Source organism: Brachyhypopomus gauderio, chromosome 13 (assembly GCF_052324685.1).
Source record: "Brachyhypopomus gauderio isolate BG-103 chromosome 13, BGAUD_0.2, whole genome shotgun sequence".
Taxonomy (NCBI): Eukaryota; Metazoa; Chordata; class Actinopteri; order Gymnotiformes; family Hypopomidae; genus Brachyhypopomus; species Brachyhypopomus gauderio.
In genome coordinates this window covers 16,314,164-16,328,621 of record NC_135223.1, presented here as the reverse complement: position 1 = coordinate 16,328,621, position 14,458 = coordinate 16,314,164, and the positions used below count along the sequence as shown (strand labels likewise).

General features: G+C 44.7%; 1 protein-coding gene across 5 annotated transcripts in view; it reads right to left on the bottom strand.

Annotated features, from left to right (window-relative positions):
• The window catches only part of LOC143474015 (receptor-type tyrosine-protein phosphatase mu), a 134,600-nt gene that overhangs the window by 6,693 nt on the left and 113,449 nt on the right, over window positions 1-14,458 (bottom strand). For all 5 annotated transcript variants that reach the window (XM_076971262.1, XM_076971263.1, XM_076971265.1 and 2 more), the window contains 7 exons: window positions 12,558-12,594; window positions 7,949-8,046; window positions 4,945-5,061; window positions 4,349-4,503; window positions 3,882-4,017; window positions 2,784-2,933; window positions 2,415-2,588 (listed from right to left, as the gene is read on the bottom strand). In XM_076971262.1, coding sequence (XP_076827377.1) covers window positions 2,415-2,588; window positions 2,784-2,933; window positions 3,882-4,017; window positions 4,349-4,503; window positions 4,945-5,061; window positions 7,949-8,046; window positions 12,558-12,594 — 867 coding nt within the window. The remainder of the gene's footprint in view (window positions 1-2,414; window positions 2,589-2,783; window positions 2,934-3,881; window positions 4,018-4,348; window positions 4,504-4,944; window positions 5,062-7,948; window positions 8,047-12,557; window positions 12,595-14,458) is intronic.

Below are 14,458 nucleotides of genomic sequence, written 5' to 3'. Positions count from 1 at the left end.
AGTAAAAGAGAGAGAGAGAGTGGGAGAGTGAGTGAAGGAGAGAAAGAGAGAAACAGTAAGAGTGAGGATAGAGTGAGGAAGTGAAAGTGAGGGAGAGACATAGTGAGGGATAAAATGAGGGACAGTGAGAGGGAGTGAGAGAGAGATAGTAAGGGATAGAGAGTGAGAGAGACAGTCAGGGGGAAAAGAAAGAGTCAGCATTTTTTATCCATACATTAAACACACGCCTTCAGTTGACTAATTGATGTAAGAGTTCTTTCATTTCAGATGTTTTGGCTTGTTGTGCCCACAGTATACAGCACTGCTTTGGACATTTGCACTTGCACTGATGAAAATAAATGCTGTGACATTGCGCTTTTAACATATTTTTTCATAAAGGCAATCTAAACTGTGCTATTTTAGAGAAAAATCACAACAAGAAAAGTACAGTTATGAATTAGTTTAATTCATTTGCATGACAATTGAATGAATCAATTCCATCTGTTTTTTAAATCATTCTCAATAAGCCCGTAATTGTGCATGGCACAGTGAGGAAAGCAGCTCCATCTATCATGTGGCTTCCCCCACTGTTCAGCTTTGGCTTTCTGGAGAAAAACAAGTGATTATTATAGAGACGAATGTGCAATTTAGTATCCCACGCAGACACACCAGTACTGCTGAACCGAGCAATCCGATATGTCTGTTGTTCTCTCTCTCAAGATCCTACGCTCACTCTCTATCACTCTCTCACTCCATTTCTCTCCCCCTCTCTGTATGTCACGTTCACTCTTTCGTTCCTGTTCTTCTGTTTCCACTCAAGTCTTTCTCGTTGGTGTTTATCTGGCCACGCCTCCCCGGGTCTCTCCGTCTGAGCGGAGTAATCATGAGGACTCAACACCCTTATGGGCTGATGGGGACTGCAGTAAAATACGCCTTTATCGCCAAGGGAAGTAGATTTCACTTTTCTACTGCATACTACTCATATTGGAGATTTATTAAAGGAAGACCAAATGGGACAAGAGTATAGCACACTATCTACGCCGCAAGGTCTCTTAATTACACCACACTGAACACACTGCAAGGTCTCTTAATTACACCACACTGAACACACTGCAAGGTCTCTTAATTACACAACACTGAACACACTGCAAGGTCTCTTAATTACACCACACTGAACACACTGCAAGGTCTCTTAATTACACCACACTGAACACACTGCAAGGTCTCTTAATTACACCACACTGAACACACTGCAAGGTCTCTTAATTACACCACACTGAACACACTGCAAGGTCTCTTAATTACACCACACTGAACACACTGCAAGGTCTCTTAATTACACAACACTGAACACACTGCAAGGTCTCTTAATTACACCACACTGAACACACTGCAAGGTCTCTTAATTACACCACACTGAACACACTGCAAGGTCTCTTAATTACACCACACTGAACACACTGCAAGGTCTCTTAATTACACCACACTGAACACACTGCAAGGTCTCTTAATTACACCACACTGAACACACTGCAAGGTCTCTTAATTACACCACACTGAACACACTGCAAGGTCTCTTAATTACACCACACTGAACACACTGCAAGGTCTCTTAATTACACCACACTGAACACACTGCAAGGTCTCTTAATTACACCACACTGAACACACTGCAAGGTCTCTTAATTACACCACACTGAACACACTGCAAGGTCTCTTAATTACACCACACTGAACACACTGCAAGGTCTCTTAATTACACCACACTGAACACACTGCAAGGTCTCTTAATTACACCACACTGAACACACTGCAAGGTCTCTTAATTACACCACACTGAACACACTGCAAGGTCTCTTAATTACACCACACTGAACACACCGCAAGGTCTCTTAATTACACCACACTGAACACACTGCAAGGTCTCTTAATTACACCACACTGAACACACTGCAAGGTCTCTTAATTACACAACACTGAACACACTGCAAGGTCTCTTAATTACACCACACTGAACACACTGCAAGGTCTCTTAATTACACAACACTGAACACACCGCAAGGTCTCTTAATTACACCACACTGAACACACCGCAAGGTCTCTTAATTACACCACACTGAACACACCGCAAGGTCTCTTAATTACACCACACTGAACACACCGCAAGGTCTCTTAATTACACAACACTGAACACACTGCAAGGTCTCTTAATTACACCACACTGAACACACTGCAAGGTCTCTTAATTACACCACACTGAACACACTGCAAGGTCTCTTAATTAGACTGAACATGAGAATTAATGCCTAATGGACATGTTTTTTTTCTCAATATTAGCAGTGTTGTTAATAACAAGTCCGAGGTCAACTAACCCCACACATTTGTCATTATATTGGGCCAGCTACAGCGCCCCCTGGTGGAGCTGGGCTACGTACGTCCATGAGGGCGGCGTTGATGTAGTTGCTGCTCTCTCCGTCGATGGTGATGAGGAAGGGCAGGCAGCGGTCGGGCGGCAACACGTCCATGCAGCGGTTCTTCTCGTGGTTGCGGGGCAACAGGGCGATGCTGCAGTCCTCCACACGCAGGGTGGGCGTCACCATGTTCAGAGTCTGAGCACAACCACCAATCAGATCAGCCGCTGGAAATGGAGGCGCCACGTGGCTAACACAGGTGCTGTCATGATCGCTTGACAGTGCTGACAAAGACGAACACACACACACACACACACACACACACACACACACACACACACACACACACACACGGGTACATCCGTGCACACAAACACACACAAACTAACTCACTCTGAACTCTTCTTTAATTTGGCTGGAGTTGGTCTGGGGATCCAGGCGGTTCATGTCGTAATACACTGAACGCAGCTGATTGGCAGGAATGGTGGTGTCACCACACAAACACGCCTCCAGGATGGCGTCATGAATGAACACATACTGCTCCTGAAACAATAACATCCATTACTGAAATACAAATACATTTAAATAATACTTTGTAAAGAAATCTCAGATGACTTGCTCGTCATGTCTGGATAACCAAGCTAACTGTCCAGCTGCTGCCCCTCCAACACAGACCAGCCTGCTTGACGTTAATCTATCATGAAGGGATATTCGTGAAATAGCGTGAGGTGTTGACATAAGTCTGCATCTCCAGGATGAGGGACCTTCAGGGTAGGCTAGCATCACTGTGACTCTACTGTCCTCCGCAATGGCTACAGGTCACACATGAGGGTCACACAACCATACTGAGGATCACATGACCTGTGCTCCCTACTGTATTTTACAGGGAGGAAAATGTGTTATATGAAAATATCTGAAAATTCTCCCAAGGCAGTTTTAGTTTAAAACACTTTAAATGGTTAAAGATGCAAAATCTTTATGCAAGTTAGAAAACGCTCATATTCTTCTGAATTATCAACTGGTGTATGTATATGCGTCGCCAATGCCATTCAGTAGTTTCTAAACCCTGCACGTTTCCACTCATCTACAAGTCGAATTCTAAAAAAGCAGTTTTGCTGTGAGCTACAGAAAAAGAAAAATATAAGAACTTCAGTCATCTCCAGTGACTACAGTCGCATTTGAAATGTATTTGTTAGCGTGTCTGTTGTTCTGAAAGAGTCTTAGAGGAACTTTTCTGCCTGCAAATAGGTCATTTAAATTCAAGCACTAGGTTATGTTCATATTCAACTAATAACAAGGCTTGTGCAAAAGACTGTAGTTCTTCAGAGTGATGGAACTGTAGCTGTGTTTGTCATGTTAGTGGGGATGTTCACAGTCAGTCCAAATGTTTGTGCTGGAGGGACGTTTGTGGGTGGAGGTACTGAGACTTGCTCAGTGGAGGTCAGAATGTGGGGTTGGGTCAGCTGGGTGGAGGTCATGGGGTTGCAGTACCTCAGTCTGGACCATGTTGACTCGACGCGAGCGCAGCTCTCGCACGCAGTTGTAGATGTCGACGACACCCTCGCGCTCCGCCATGTCCAGCATGATGTCAATGACGATGAAGCAGCCCGTGCGGCCGGCACCAGCACTGTGGGGCGGGGGGTGTGAGAAAACAGATTACACAGACACACACACAGACACACACACAGACACGCGCACAGACACGCGCACACACACTCACGCACACGCACACACACACACGCACACACACACACACACACACACACACACATGCACACGCACACACACACACACACACACACACACACACACACACACACACACACACAAAGGCCAAATATAGGCACAGCACAGAACAACGTAGAACCTCATATTAAGTAAGTTCTGAATGATGGGGCGTGTAATGTGTACTGGTCCACTGGTACCCCTGAGTGAGAGTGCTGAATTACTCCACTGACCTGCAGTGCACCACCATGGGGCCGGCGTTGGCGGGACTCTTGGATTTGACCCTGCGGACGAAACCCAGCAGGCCTGTGGCGTGGTAGGGCACGCCGTGGTCCGGCCAGCCGGTGAAGTGGAACTGCCTGATCTCTCTGATCTCATGGGCCCCTCGCTGCAGCACACAGACAGAGAGGAGAGCACAGTAAGTCCTCCTGTGTGTGTGTGTGTGAGTGTGTGTTTATGTGTGTGTGTTTGTATGCCCCCCTGCCATATACACATACATGCATAACAAACTACACCACACACACTCTCTGTATTACAAGGACATTAGGGCTGTCCCTGTATGCTGGGGTGTCCTTGTAATGCTGATGAGCAACGTGGTTTGAATCCTTGTATACCACACACACACCTTCAGGTAGCCCTTAGTGTACCACACACACACCTTCAGGCCCTTAGGAATATACAGGTGCACACAAAGAAAGCAAGATTGACAAGTATAAACCAAAAGCTGAAGGTTTTCATTGCATTACAAAATGGACAAAATAGGAAAAAAACAACTTGAAATCGAAGTTTGTAAATGTTGATATATCCTCCATTGTGTAGCATTGTGTACCTTCTCCACAGCGAAGGTACGGATGACGTATTCAGATAGCAGCTGTGTCTCAATCAGCGTCACCTTCATATCTCCGTAGATTTCGGTGTCATCAGGCCAGTACTTACAACATTTAACCTGGAGAACACACAAACACATATGGGCACATTAGAAATTTGTAATTATCCAGATTTTTTTTTGTAATCAATTATTTATTTAGCTTCATTTGCATATACAGGCAATTAACTAGCAGCATGTAGCTAGGAAAGAAAATGTGTGTGTATGTGTGTGTGATGGTGGTAATTTGGCTTCTGCCAAATTATTGTCAGACTAGTTCTAGAAGAACAGTAAGAGGTAAATAGTGATGCATGGTCTTAAACAGCTGCAGGAGGGATACAGGCAGGAGTGTTACGGGCTACTCTAAGAGCTTTAGAGGAACCACACCCACTGAAGGAGAGGGCTGTTGTGACCTGTGCTCCTCTGTCTGGACGTTGTTGCTCCCATCTCTAGTGTCCCACATATGTGGGCACCTCTGGGCCTGAACACCCTCTGTGTAATTACCCCTGGTGGCCCTCTCATTAACCCTCTCATCACCTGATCCACACACACGGGACACCAGCTCACAGCAAAGCTCTCAAACTAACCAGGCCAGTCTGCCACCGACTGTACAAGTACGAGAAAAACATTTTTTTTATATATTTCAGGAGAGCAAATTGTCTGTATTTAGGTCTGTGTTATTACATTTGATCAATATTATTTTGCTCTAAATTCATTCTGGAGCCTCTGAATTGATTCTCTTGTGATCAGTCCTCTGGCTCGTTCACTTTCTGCCCCATCTGTCTCCATCTCCATCCCTCTATTACCATCTTCAGTGTTCCTGCTCTCCCATTCTATGATCTCATACCACGCCTTCCTCCTTTAGGAACCTATTAAGTAATAATTGGTGAAATAATTGTGGCTTTATGGCTGTTTGGAAAGAGCTTTAGTCATGCTAGCTTTGCCGCACTGCTACACAGGCAGAGCAAGGCTCAGACCTTAGCAGCCCGAGGATATCTGCATTTCTCTAATTGTCCAAACGAGATGATCACTTTAGATCTTCTAAATGATAAAAAAAAAAAAACATTAACTGTGGAATGATTTATACTTGTGTTTTGTGTTAGACGCTGCTTGATTTAGGCATCTCTATGCAGAACATTTCTACAGACACTTCTGTGCAATACTATATAATGTGGATAATATAGCAGATCCTGAAGTTCTCATTGACTCAATAAAACAGTATTTATTAAGTATGGTAGAACACAGCTAGATTTCATGTTGAAAAGAAGATTGTGGTGAAATGTCACCTATGCTAAATAAACACTGAAACAAACAAGCAAAAAACATTCCAGCAAATTCCTATAGTAAAACCACAAAACGTCTCTGCCATATCACTTTTCATACTGAGTAGAATGTTTAATATGTTAGAAAAGGTCTCCATGGCTTCTTATCAAAGCTTAATTTAACCATCAACATGTCGCGAAGAGGAGAAATCACTCTGATTTCAGCAGTATTATTGCATTCACACATTAATAACTTATTAATGAGTCAAGTGTTATTCCACCCTGATCCAGCAGAGAGCCCTTTTGTTCTTGTCAGATATTGAGATGGGGCTTTAGAAATCCCATTAGTTTGGAGCCAGAGATTTCCACTGGGAGCTGGAGGGATTTGGCCTCTTCTTGCCACAAGCGTCCACAAACACAATGGTGTTCCTCCACTTGAGCCTCTGCAGGAGACTCCAGCGTCTTTATGAACTTTCAGATATGCCAGACCAAAAGAAGCAAAAACGTCCTTAGATAGACCACTGTCCTTAGATTAAAGCATGATGTATAAACCGAGGCTACGGAGATTCTGAGGCAAACTGTCTAATCTGGGATAATCCCTTCCAAAAGGGAATGAGCATATCAGTGCTGACACTTCGGAATGCTTTGATTTAATCTGCATCACTCAGGAACCAATTCGGTATGTATACTGATCGTTGAAGAACTCATAGGACAGGGATGTTTCAGCGTCTGTTGGGAAATGCAGTCTAGAGAAAAGTTTGACAAGCCACACTCACTGATAAACATCAGCAGGCGCTAGCTAGGGTTCAGCTATTTGCCACTAACAGAAATGTTTTCTGCTCCAGCGGGTGCAGGTGACTGCTGAGTCAGCATTAATGTCTGCTTTAATTAGCAGGCAAAATGGGATTTGAGCACTGGGCCACACAATGAGCACACAGATCCTCTCAAATAAGCACTAAATCCTAATCCCCTATGTGGACCTGATAGCTTAACTACATCAACAAAAATTAGAGACCCAAACTGCCTGACACTGTGGAGATCTATGAAGGAGCACGTGTTTGAGGAGAGAAGGCGCAGAGCAGAGAGGTGCTTGCGGAAGGGGGGGGGGGGGGGTTTGAGCAGCGGTGCTGCTGTTCTCGTCAGGTTGTGCTCCTAGCGGAGAAGAAAGGGCCTGGGCAGCTGAGGAGCAGCTTGGTGTGAATATGGAAGATGCGGAGAGGGCCGAGCCCAATTCCCAGAGTTCATCAGCCTCGAAGCACAGCAGATGGTGGCAATTATGAAGAGGGAGGGAGCTGATTGGCTGCTGCAGAGATGGATGGCTCCTCAGTGAGACCTGATGCAGAATGCAACAGTCCACCGGGAGATTAGGCCCGGTACTCAGAACAATAGAAGCAGGGGAGCAGATGTGCACCCAGTGAAGGCCGGCACACACATCTACTTTGAAATATGCTCAGCTTTGAACCACTGAGCAGCGTTTGGGCATCGGAGGAACCATGGACCTCATAGTGATTACTTTTCATGGCTTTTCTTTGGTTGATAAATATGGCTACATGATGCCATAATAAAGCCCAAAACAGATCACTATATGAGAAACTCTGACATGGGAGCCATTTATTTATTTATTTTGGCCTATCCATACAATGACGAAACATACGAGCCGACGATCTGAAACACTGCGGTCCACTAATTCAAACGCATTCAATTACCCTTCCAACTTCCACCAGGTTAGTCACCATGACGATAGTTGCCGTGTTCTCTTGCCACACCATCCTCCAGAAGTCATAGACTGTCTCTTGCATGGGCCCTGAAAGATAAACAGAGCGAAAGAGAGAGTGAGTGAGAGAAAGAGTGAAAGAGAGAGAGAGATAGATAGATAGAAGGAGGGAAAAAAGAAAGAGAGATGGATTAAAGAGCTTTGAGCTACTGAAAACAACTACAACTGCAGATGACGTCCAGAATTTTAAACATGGACAAGATGACATTCAGCAAGGTCTTAGAGTAGACAGGCGTTCAGCTGACAGGGTGTGTCAGTGTGCCTATGGGTTTGTGGGTGTTGACAGGTTTGAGTATTTAAAGCTCCACTAAGCTCTAATACACCTTAATAAGGCCAACACACAGGCCAGCATCCAGCTGTAAGGGCACAGAGCAGGGAATCAAAATCACACATTTTATTAATTCTAATTAGCTTTGTTTTTAATCAACAGGAAAATTCCAAAATGACTTTTGACTAGCTAATTAGCTCATGCAAATCTGTGTGCACTCTCCAATGTTGAATACATTACCTCCAAGCTAAAATAAATTGCATCTAACAGAAAAAAGTGAGGGGAAGGAGATTTGATATATTCATCCACACACAAAACTTCCCCATTGACAAACATTGCCAGACGCCAGCAAAAGTCCTCGACACAGACTTTGCTTTTGACTTTGGCTTTACATTAGATGTTTTGCACAAAATCCTTCTCCTAATTCAGCTATCTGACGTTCATTACACACACTCCTGTTCCATATTTGTTCTCAAATTCACTGCCTGTTTGCAGAATATATCTTTATTTACTCTTTTTTATCATTTAATTTCAGTGATGCTGAAACTGATGACAGCATACAGCAGTCCTGGACACAGAAACAGAACACACCACGACAGCTAAGATGCACTCACTTAAAATTAACATGAAACATGTTAACATGAAAAAAAGTTAAATGTGCCATATTTGTCAATTGTGATTTTTCACCACAATCGAAATATGTCCTCCGCTTTTTACCCTTCTGTGCAGTTAGAACACTAGTGATTACTAGGGGGCTGTGGATCACACGTGCCCAGAGTGGTGGGCAGCCCTAGCCCGGCGCCCGGGGAGCAGTTGGGGTTAGGTGCCTTGCTCAAGGGCACCTCAGTCATGGCCTCAGGTCTGGGACTCGAACCCACGACCCTCCGGTCACAAGACCAGTTCCTTACCACCAGACCATGACTGCCACATGAGGCATTTTTCCAATGAAAACCTTTTTCCAGCCATATTGGAACAGCTGTATCTATCAAGTCACTTTCTAACTTGAACAGCCATGAGGCTGGGGGCAGGAGCAGAGTCACAAACAGGGTAGCAGGCAGGAGCAAACCTGCCTAATAAACAACAGAGCACAATGCTGATACAAAAGCACAAACAGCCTAAAGTTGGCAACAGGAGGGCAAACAGCAGATGAGCAAGATTTGGGCGAGATGAAAAGCAAGCAGACACATGTAAGTACATGCACACAGCTCAGAAACATACATACATGTACACATGTACTTACGCACACACGCACGCACGCAACTCAGTTGAGACTTCATAAAGCCACACACAAAAGGGAAGGCTCATATACACACACAAGTAAACAAGGGTAAATGGGAAACAGTTGAAATCAATAAACAGGGGAATGAGATGTGATGAAGTTGACAGGTGGATTATGGGAGTTGGAGCGGATGGCCGTACTGACATGCGTGACAGGAGGACGAGACGTGACAACAGAAAGATCAAAAGTTTGCATCCTCTTTAGCAATCATTCAAAATATTTACTCCCAATATGTAATAGCAGGAGTCTGAGCTTTAAATATCAACGGCTGCACTAGATGCTTGATGGGAGGTTTAGGTGTGCAGGTAGATCAGAGGTCAGGGGTAAATCTCAGCAGTCTACTGAGATTAATCAGGAATCAGGCTTCAGGATTAATGAAAATGGGATGAGGAGAACAGCTGTCAGAAGACTTCAAAACTAACATCTTATATAACTGGAAGATATCAAAGTGTTTTGGGATACCAGTAGCAACAGACAAATGAAAACTACCAAGAAGTGGATGACGAAGAAAAATAAAAAGAACGGCCAGGAAAATGTTTGAGGGCTAAGCAAGAATCCAAACCAAACAGCATGAGCCTTAGTGGCCCAGAGAACATAAGTCCACATTTCCACAGTGAGGAACAGTCTGAACTGCTTGGTGAGAGAGGCAAGAGGTCTTTGTTTGCTTTCAGACGCTGGACAAATTCTTGCAGTATGCTAAAGAGCATAAAACCAAACCAGATGAATGTTGGAACAGTATTACATTGTTTGATGAGAGCAAATTTGATTGGCTTGGTCACAATTCTCGCAGCTATGTGTGGCAAAAAAAACAATGTGCGTGTGAGAAGAACACCAGTCCCAATGAAACATGGTGGGAGATTTCTGAGGTTTTAGGGGGGAATGTCTGCACCAGGGACTGCAGCTTTGCACACAGTGGAAGGGAGAATGAATGGCAGACAACACCATCAGATTTCAGAGCAAGACTCCTACTGTGCGCCAAAAAGCAAAAAAATTTTACGGTGGATGGTTCCTGCAATCCAGGCAAAGATCCACAGAATAAAGCAAAGTCAGTGGAGTCATGGATTAAACAGAAGGTCAGTTCTTGCTGTAGTCATATGGATCCAGACTAGAATATAACTGAAGATCTGGAAAATAGTCCGTAAATCTGGAGGAAATGTGGCAGGAAAAATGGACCAAAATGCCACCTGTGAAGACACAAATGTGCCTGGAGAAGGTTTTAAAGGCAAAGGCTGGATGTTTATTTTTTAAACCATATTTCTTACTTTCGATGATGTAAGGGACATTTGTACTTTCATTAAGCACTGAACACATTAAATAACTTCCTTTGTCCTTTTGTCTTTAAAGCAATGGTGTGAAAACATTTGGATTCACCTATGTACACACACCCACACCCCCACACATGCATACTTATACAAACAACACAAACACACACATCCACAGCTTCAGGTGGCCCATAGGACTGAACACATGAGCATGAGTCTTAGTGTGCTAAAGCAGCTCTCTGCTAGGGAGAGATCTCCCACTCCCACTCCTGGACGGCCAATCAGACGGATGCTCTCTCACCGGGGGCGGAGTGCCTTTCATCGTCCCGCTGTGACCCTTCCGACGAGAACCCATGGGAATGCCCCACCATACAGGGGTTTTACGGCATGGGCCTGGATTGTTGTGTATGTCACAAGAATCCTCTCTGCTTGTGCTGGTCTGATTGGCTCAGATGATGCAGCTGAATTCGTGCCGTGTGAGCAGCATGTGTCTCACTCGCATGCGTGTGCATGCTCATACAAACAGGACAGGCTGTTGTGACACTACTGCGATATCATATGCTGAATACTCTGTTTCTGACACTGAACAAACTGATTGTAGATTAGTCCAGGTCTAATAGAGCTTGACCACCTCTGGCTGCAAAGGGAGGTTGCAACCTTTACAGTGGAATGACAAAACTGGGGAAACCGCTAGCCAAAACCAAGCCTGTTTGGATTGGTTCTAGACTTGGACAAGAGAGAGACACGCTGACAAGCTCCAAATAAGCCCGGAGCAAGCCAGTCTTTGATCTCAGCAACTTCTGAGCTTGGTGTTTTTTCCTCTCCATGTGAAAAAAAAGTCTTCCCTTTGAAAGTTGCCCTCTAATTGAAAACAAAGAGAAGGGAAGTATAGGGGGTTTAGTGGCCTTGAACGGAGCTCTGCCTAGTCCACATCACACCTTTCAATTATTGTTGGCATTTCCAAACAACCCTGAGACTGGTGTGAGGGTGTGAAACTGGCTATGTAATGCGCCCCAATCTACAGGCCACTTTCACTACTTAGAAAATGTGCAACGCCTAAGTTGAAAATTCCAAAGACGCACGCCATTTGTCTTCACCTGGAACTGCTGTGAAAATGGGCACAGACACCTCCTCGTCTCACGAGCCAGAGGGAGGGAGGGAGGGACAGGAGAGAGGGAGCACGGGAGGCCGTTTAGGCACGGAGCCCCCCCCCCTCCTCGGATGGGCCAGGCAACGCTCCAATAAGCAGGTAATTAAGCAACTCCCTGCACCACGATACCAGCTTGTGAGTCTATTAGGGGAACTGATTGCTTTCGGAGTAACACCACCGACTCCTGCACAAACCACCCCGCACATAGGATGAACACCTCTTCCAAGAACCTCACAACAATTAACTATCAATCACATGCTCCCTCCAGGGGGATTGTGGGGGTGCAGGCCACACTGGCCAGCAGATTAGCCGAGAATGAGAGAGCACTAGTATGTAGCAGGCTAATCCACTTACTTATTACATACGTCCTTCAACACCCACCCCACTCCAACACCTCCACAAGCCCAAAGAGATTGAGAGTGGATTATGCGTGCCTGTGTGTTTTTATGCATATATTTGCATAGATATACTACAGACAACTCTGATACAGACACATCTAAAAACACACTATGCATTTTATACTTCAGGCTTGTTAAGAAAACAAAACCAAGAGGAGACAAAGGAACTCATGTGCCTTCTTACCTTGTGTAGCTATATAGTGATTTGGTCGATGGTAGCCCTGTAATGAACAGAGAGAAATGTGTCAAATGATTCTGGTAGCAATTAGCATGTAAATAAAATGTTAGGGAGACATTGTGAGAGAAGAAAGAGTGACTCTGCTGAACACACTCCTACCCTGACGTGTTCATTCAAACAACGTATGTTCATGAAACTTGTTCAATCAAAACGCGAAACGCCCACTTGTGCTAGCATTTGTTTGTTTTGGGGTTTTTTTTGTTTTGCTGATAAAAGCATATCAATTTGATTCTTTTCTTTGGAAATAAACCAGTAAATACACAATTCTCTGTTCAAATTATTTACACTGACATGCACAGCACACACAGACACACCATCACTTTAGCCATCCCTTCTTCCCTACTACTGTAATATCTTCATTGCAGATTTTGGAATTATATTATGGAATAAACCCAATCTCTGTGGGATTAGGCTAATCCTCTCATTCCATTTGTCAGGCGCCTGGTGTGCCCAGCCTGGGCTCAGAGTGCAGAAGCAGCACTTTGAGGAGGTGGAGCTGGCCCTCCCACACACACTCAACCTCCCCCATCTCACTCCGCCCTCTAATCTTCCCCATGTTTCACGCACCTACAGGGCCGCCTGTAATTAAGGTCCGGGGGCGGAGTAAAGGTGCTGGAGCCCCTCCCCCTGCCCACACCGCTGCGTGCCCCACTTCTTTAACGACTTCTTTATGTTTGCGAGTCCCTTTTGTGAAACGTATTCACGCGCAGCCTGTGTTTTGGTCATGTTTGGATGTGTTTACGTGGTTCCGAAGCGATGCATGTGTAACAGAGGAACGGCTGCTGGGGACATGTGGAGAAACCACGAAACCACAGATGGAGCTTGGAGCAGAACTGGTTATTGTACAGGACAATTTCCCCTTAAATTATCAAATTCATTTAAAAAATCCTTCAACAATAAGAAATGAATCAATATTCAACAATTTAAGAGAGTGGTCAACCTCAATGGCCTGTCCATCAATCCTCTCTTATTCATATAATGAGTCCTAAAACGGCCAGATTCAAATCCCTGCACGCTACCAGATTAATGTCCTGCCTAACATAGAATCCATGAAACGTCAGGACAACAGTTTAACACCTATTGCTCTGATCCTGTGTCAGTCTACAATACAGGATGTTATTAGTGCTCTGTGCTATGGGCTAAACTAAATGGCACATCGTTAAAGTGGCTGGAATGACTGCACAAAGGGGAGGTGCACGAACACATCAGGTTAAGGAGATGTGCAGAAGAGCAGGGACGTCTGATTAAAACACGCTCACTTATCGCTCTCTTTAACGCACGCTGGGTAATATAGCCGTCTGACTGCCAGGCACGCTTCCACTAATCTCCCCACGAGACGCTCGCCGTCTCGGCCGAACTGTGGCTTCTGCTAAGAGACAGGGAGCTCTCTCCACCTGACTCAGACGGTCTGATTCAGACGGTCTGATTGAAACGCTGTACAGCAAACACCCGCAGTCACCACAGGTCACCCCGCTCGCCCCATCACCCTGGATGCGGGGTGCATCCTATAGCAACCAGGAGTGCTGTAGCACGCGGCCTTTATTTCTACAGAGAATATGACATTCAGAACTTCCTTTGAAGTGTAACCACTTTGTGCTCTTAGTGAAATTATTTTCTAACAAGGCCAAATGGAAAACAACCAGGCCAATGTAGTGTGCTATACGATGTTAGAGACATCTGTTTATTCTGGAGACTATATGCCCTTAACAGTATTATCTGTTTATTCTGGAGACTATACCCCTAACAGTATTATCTGTTTATTCTGGAGACTATACCTCTATCAGTATTATCTGTTTATTCTGGAGTCTATACCCCTAACAGTATTATCTGTTTATGTCTAGAATTAA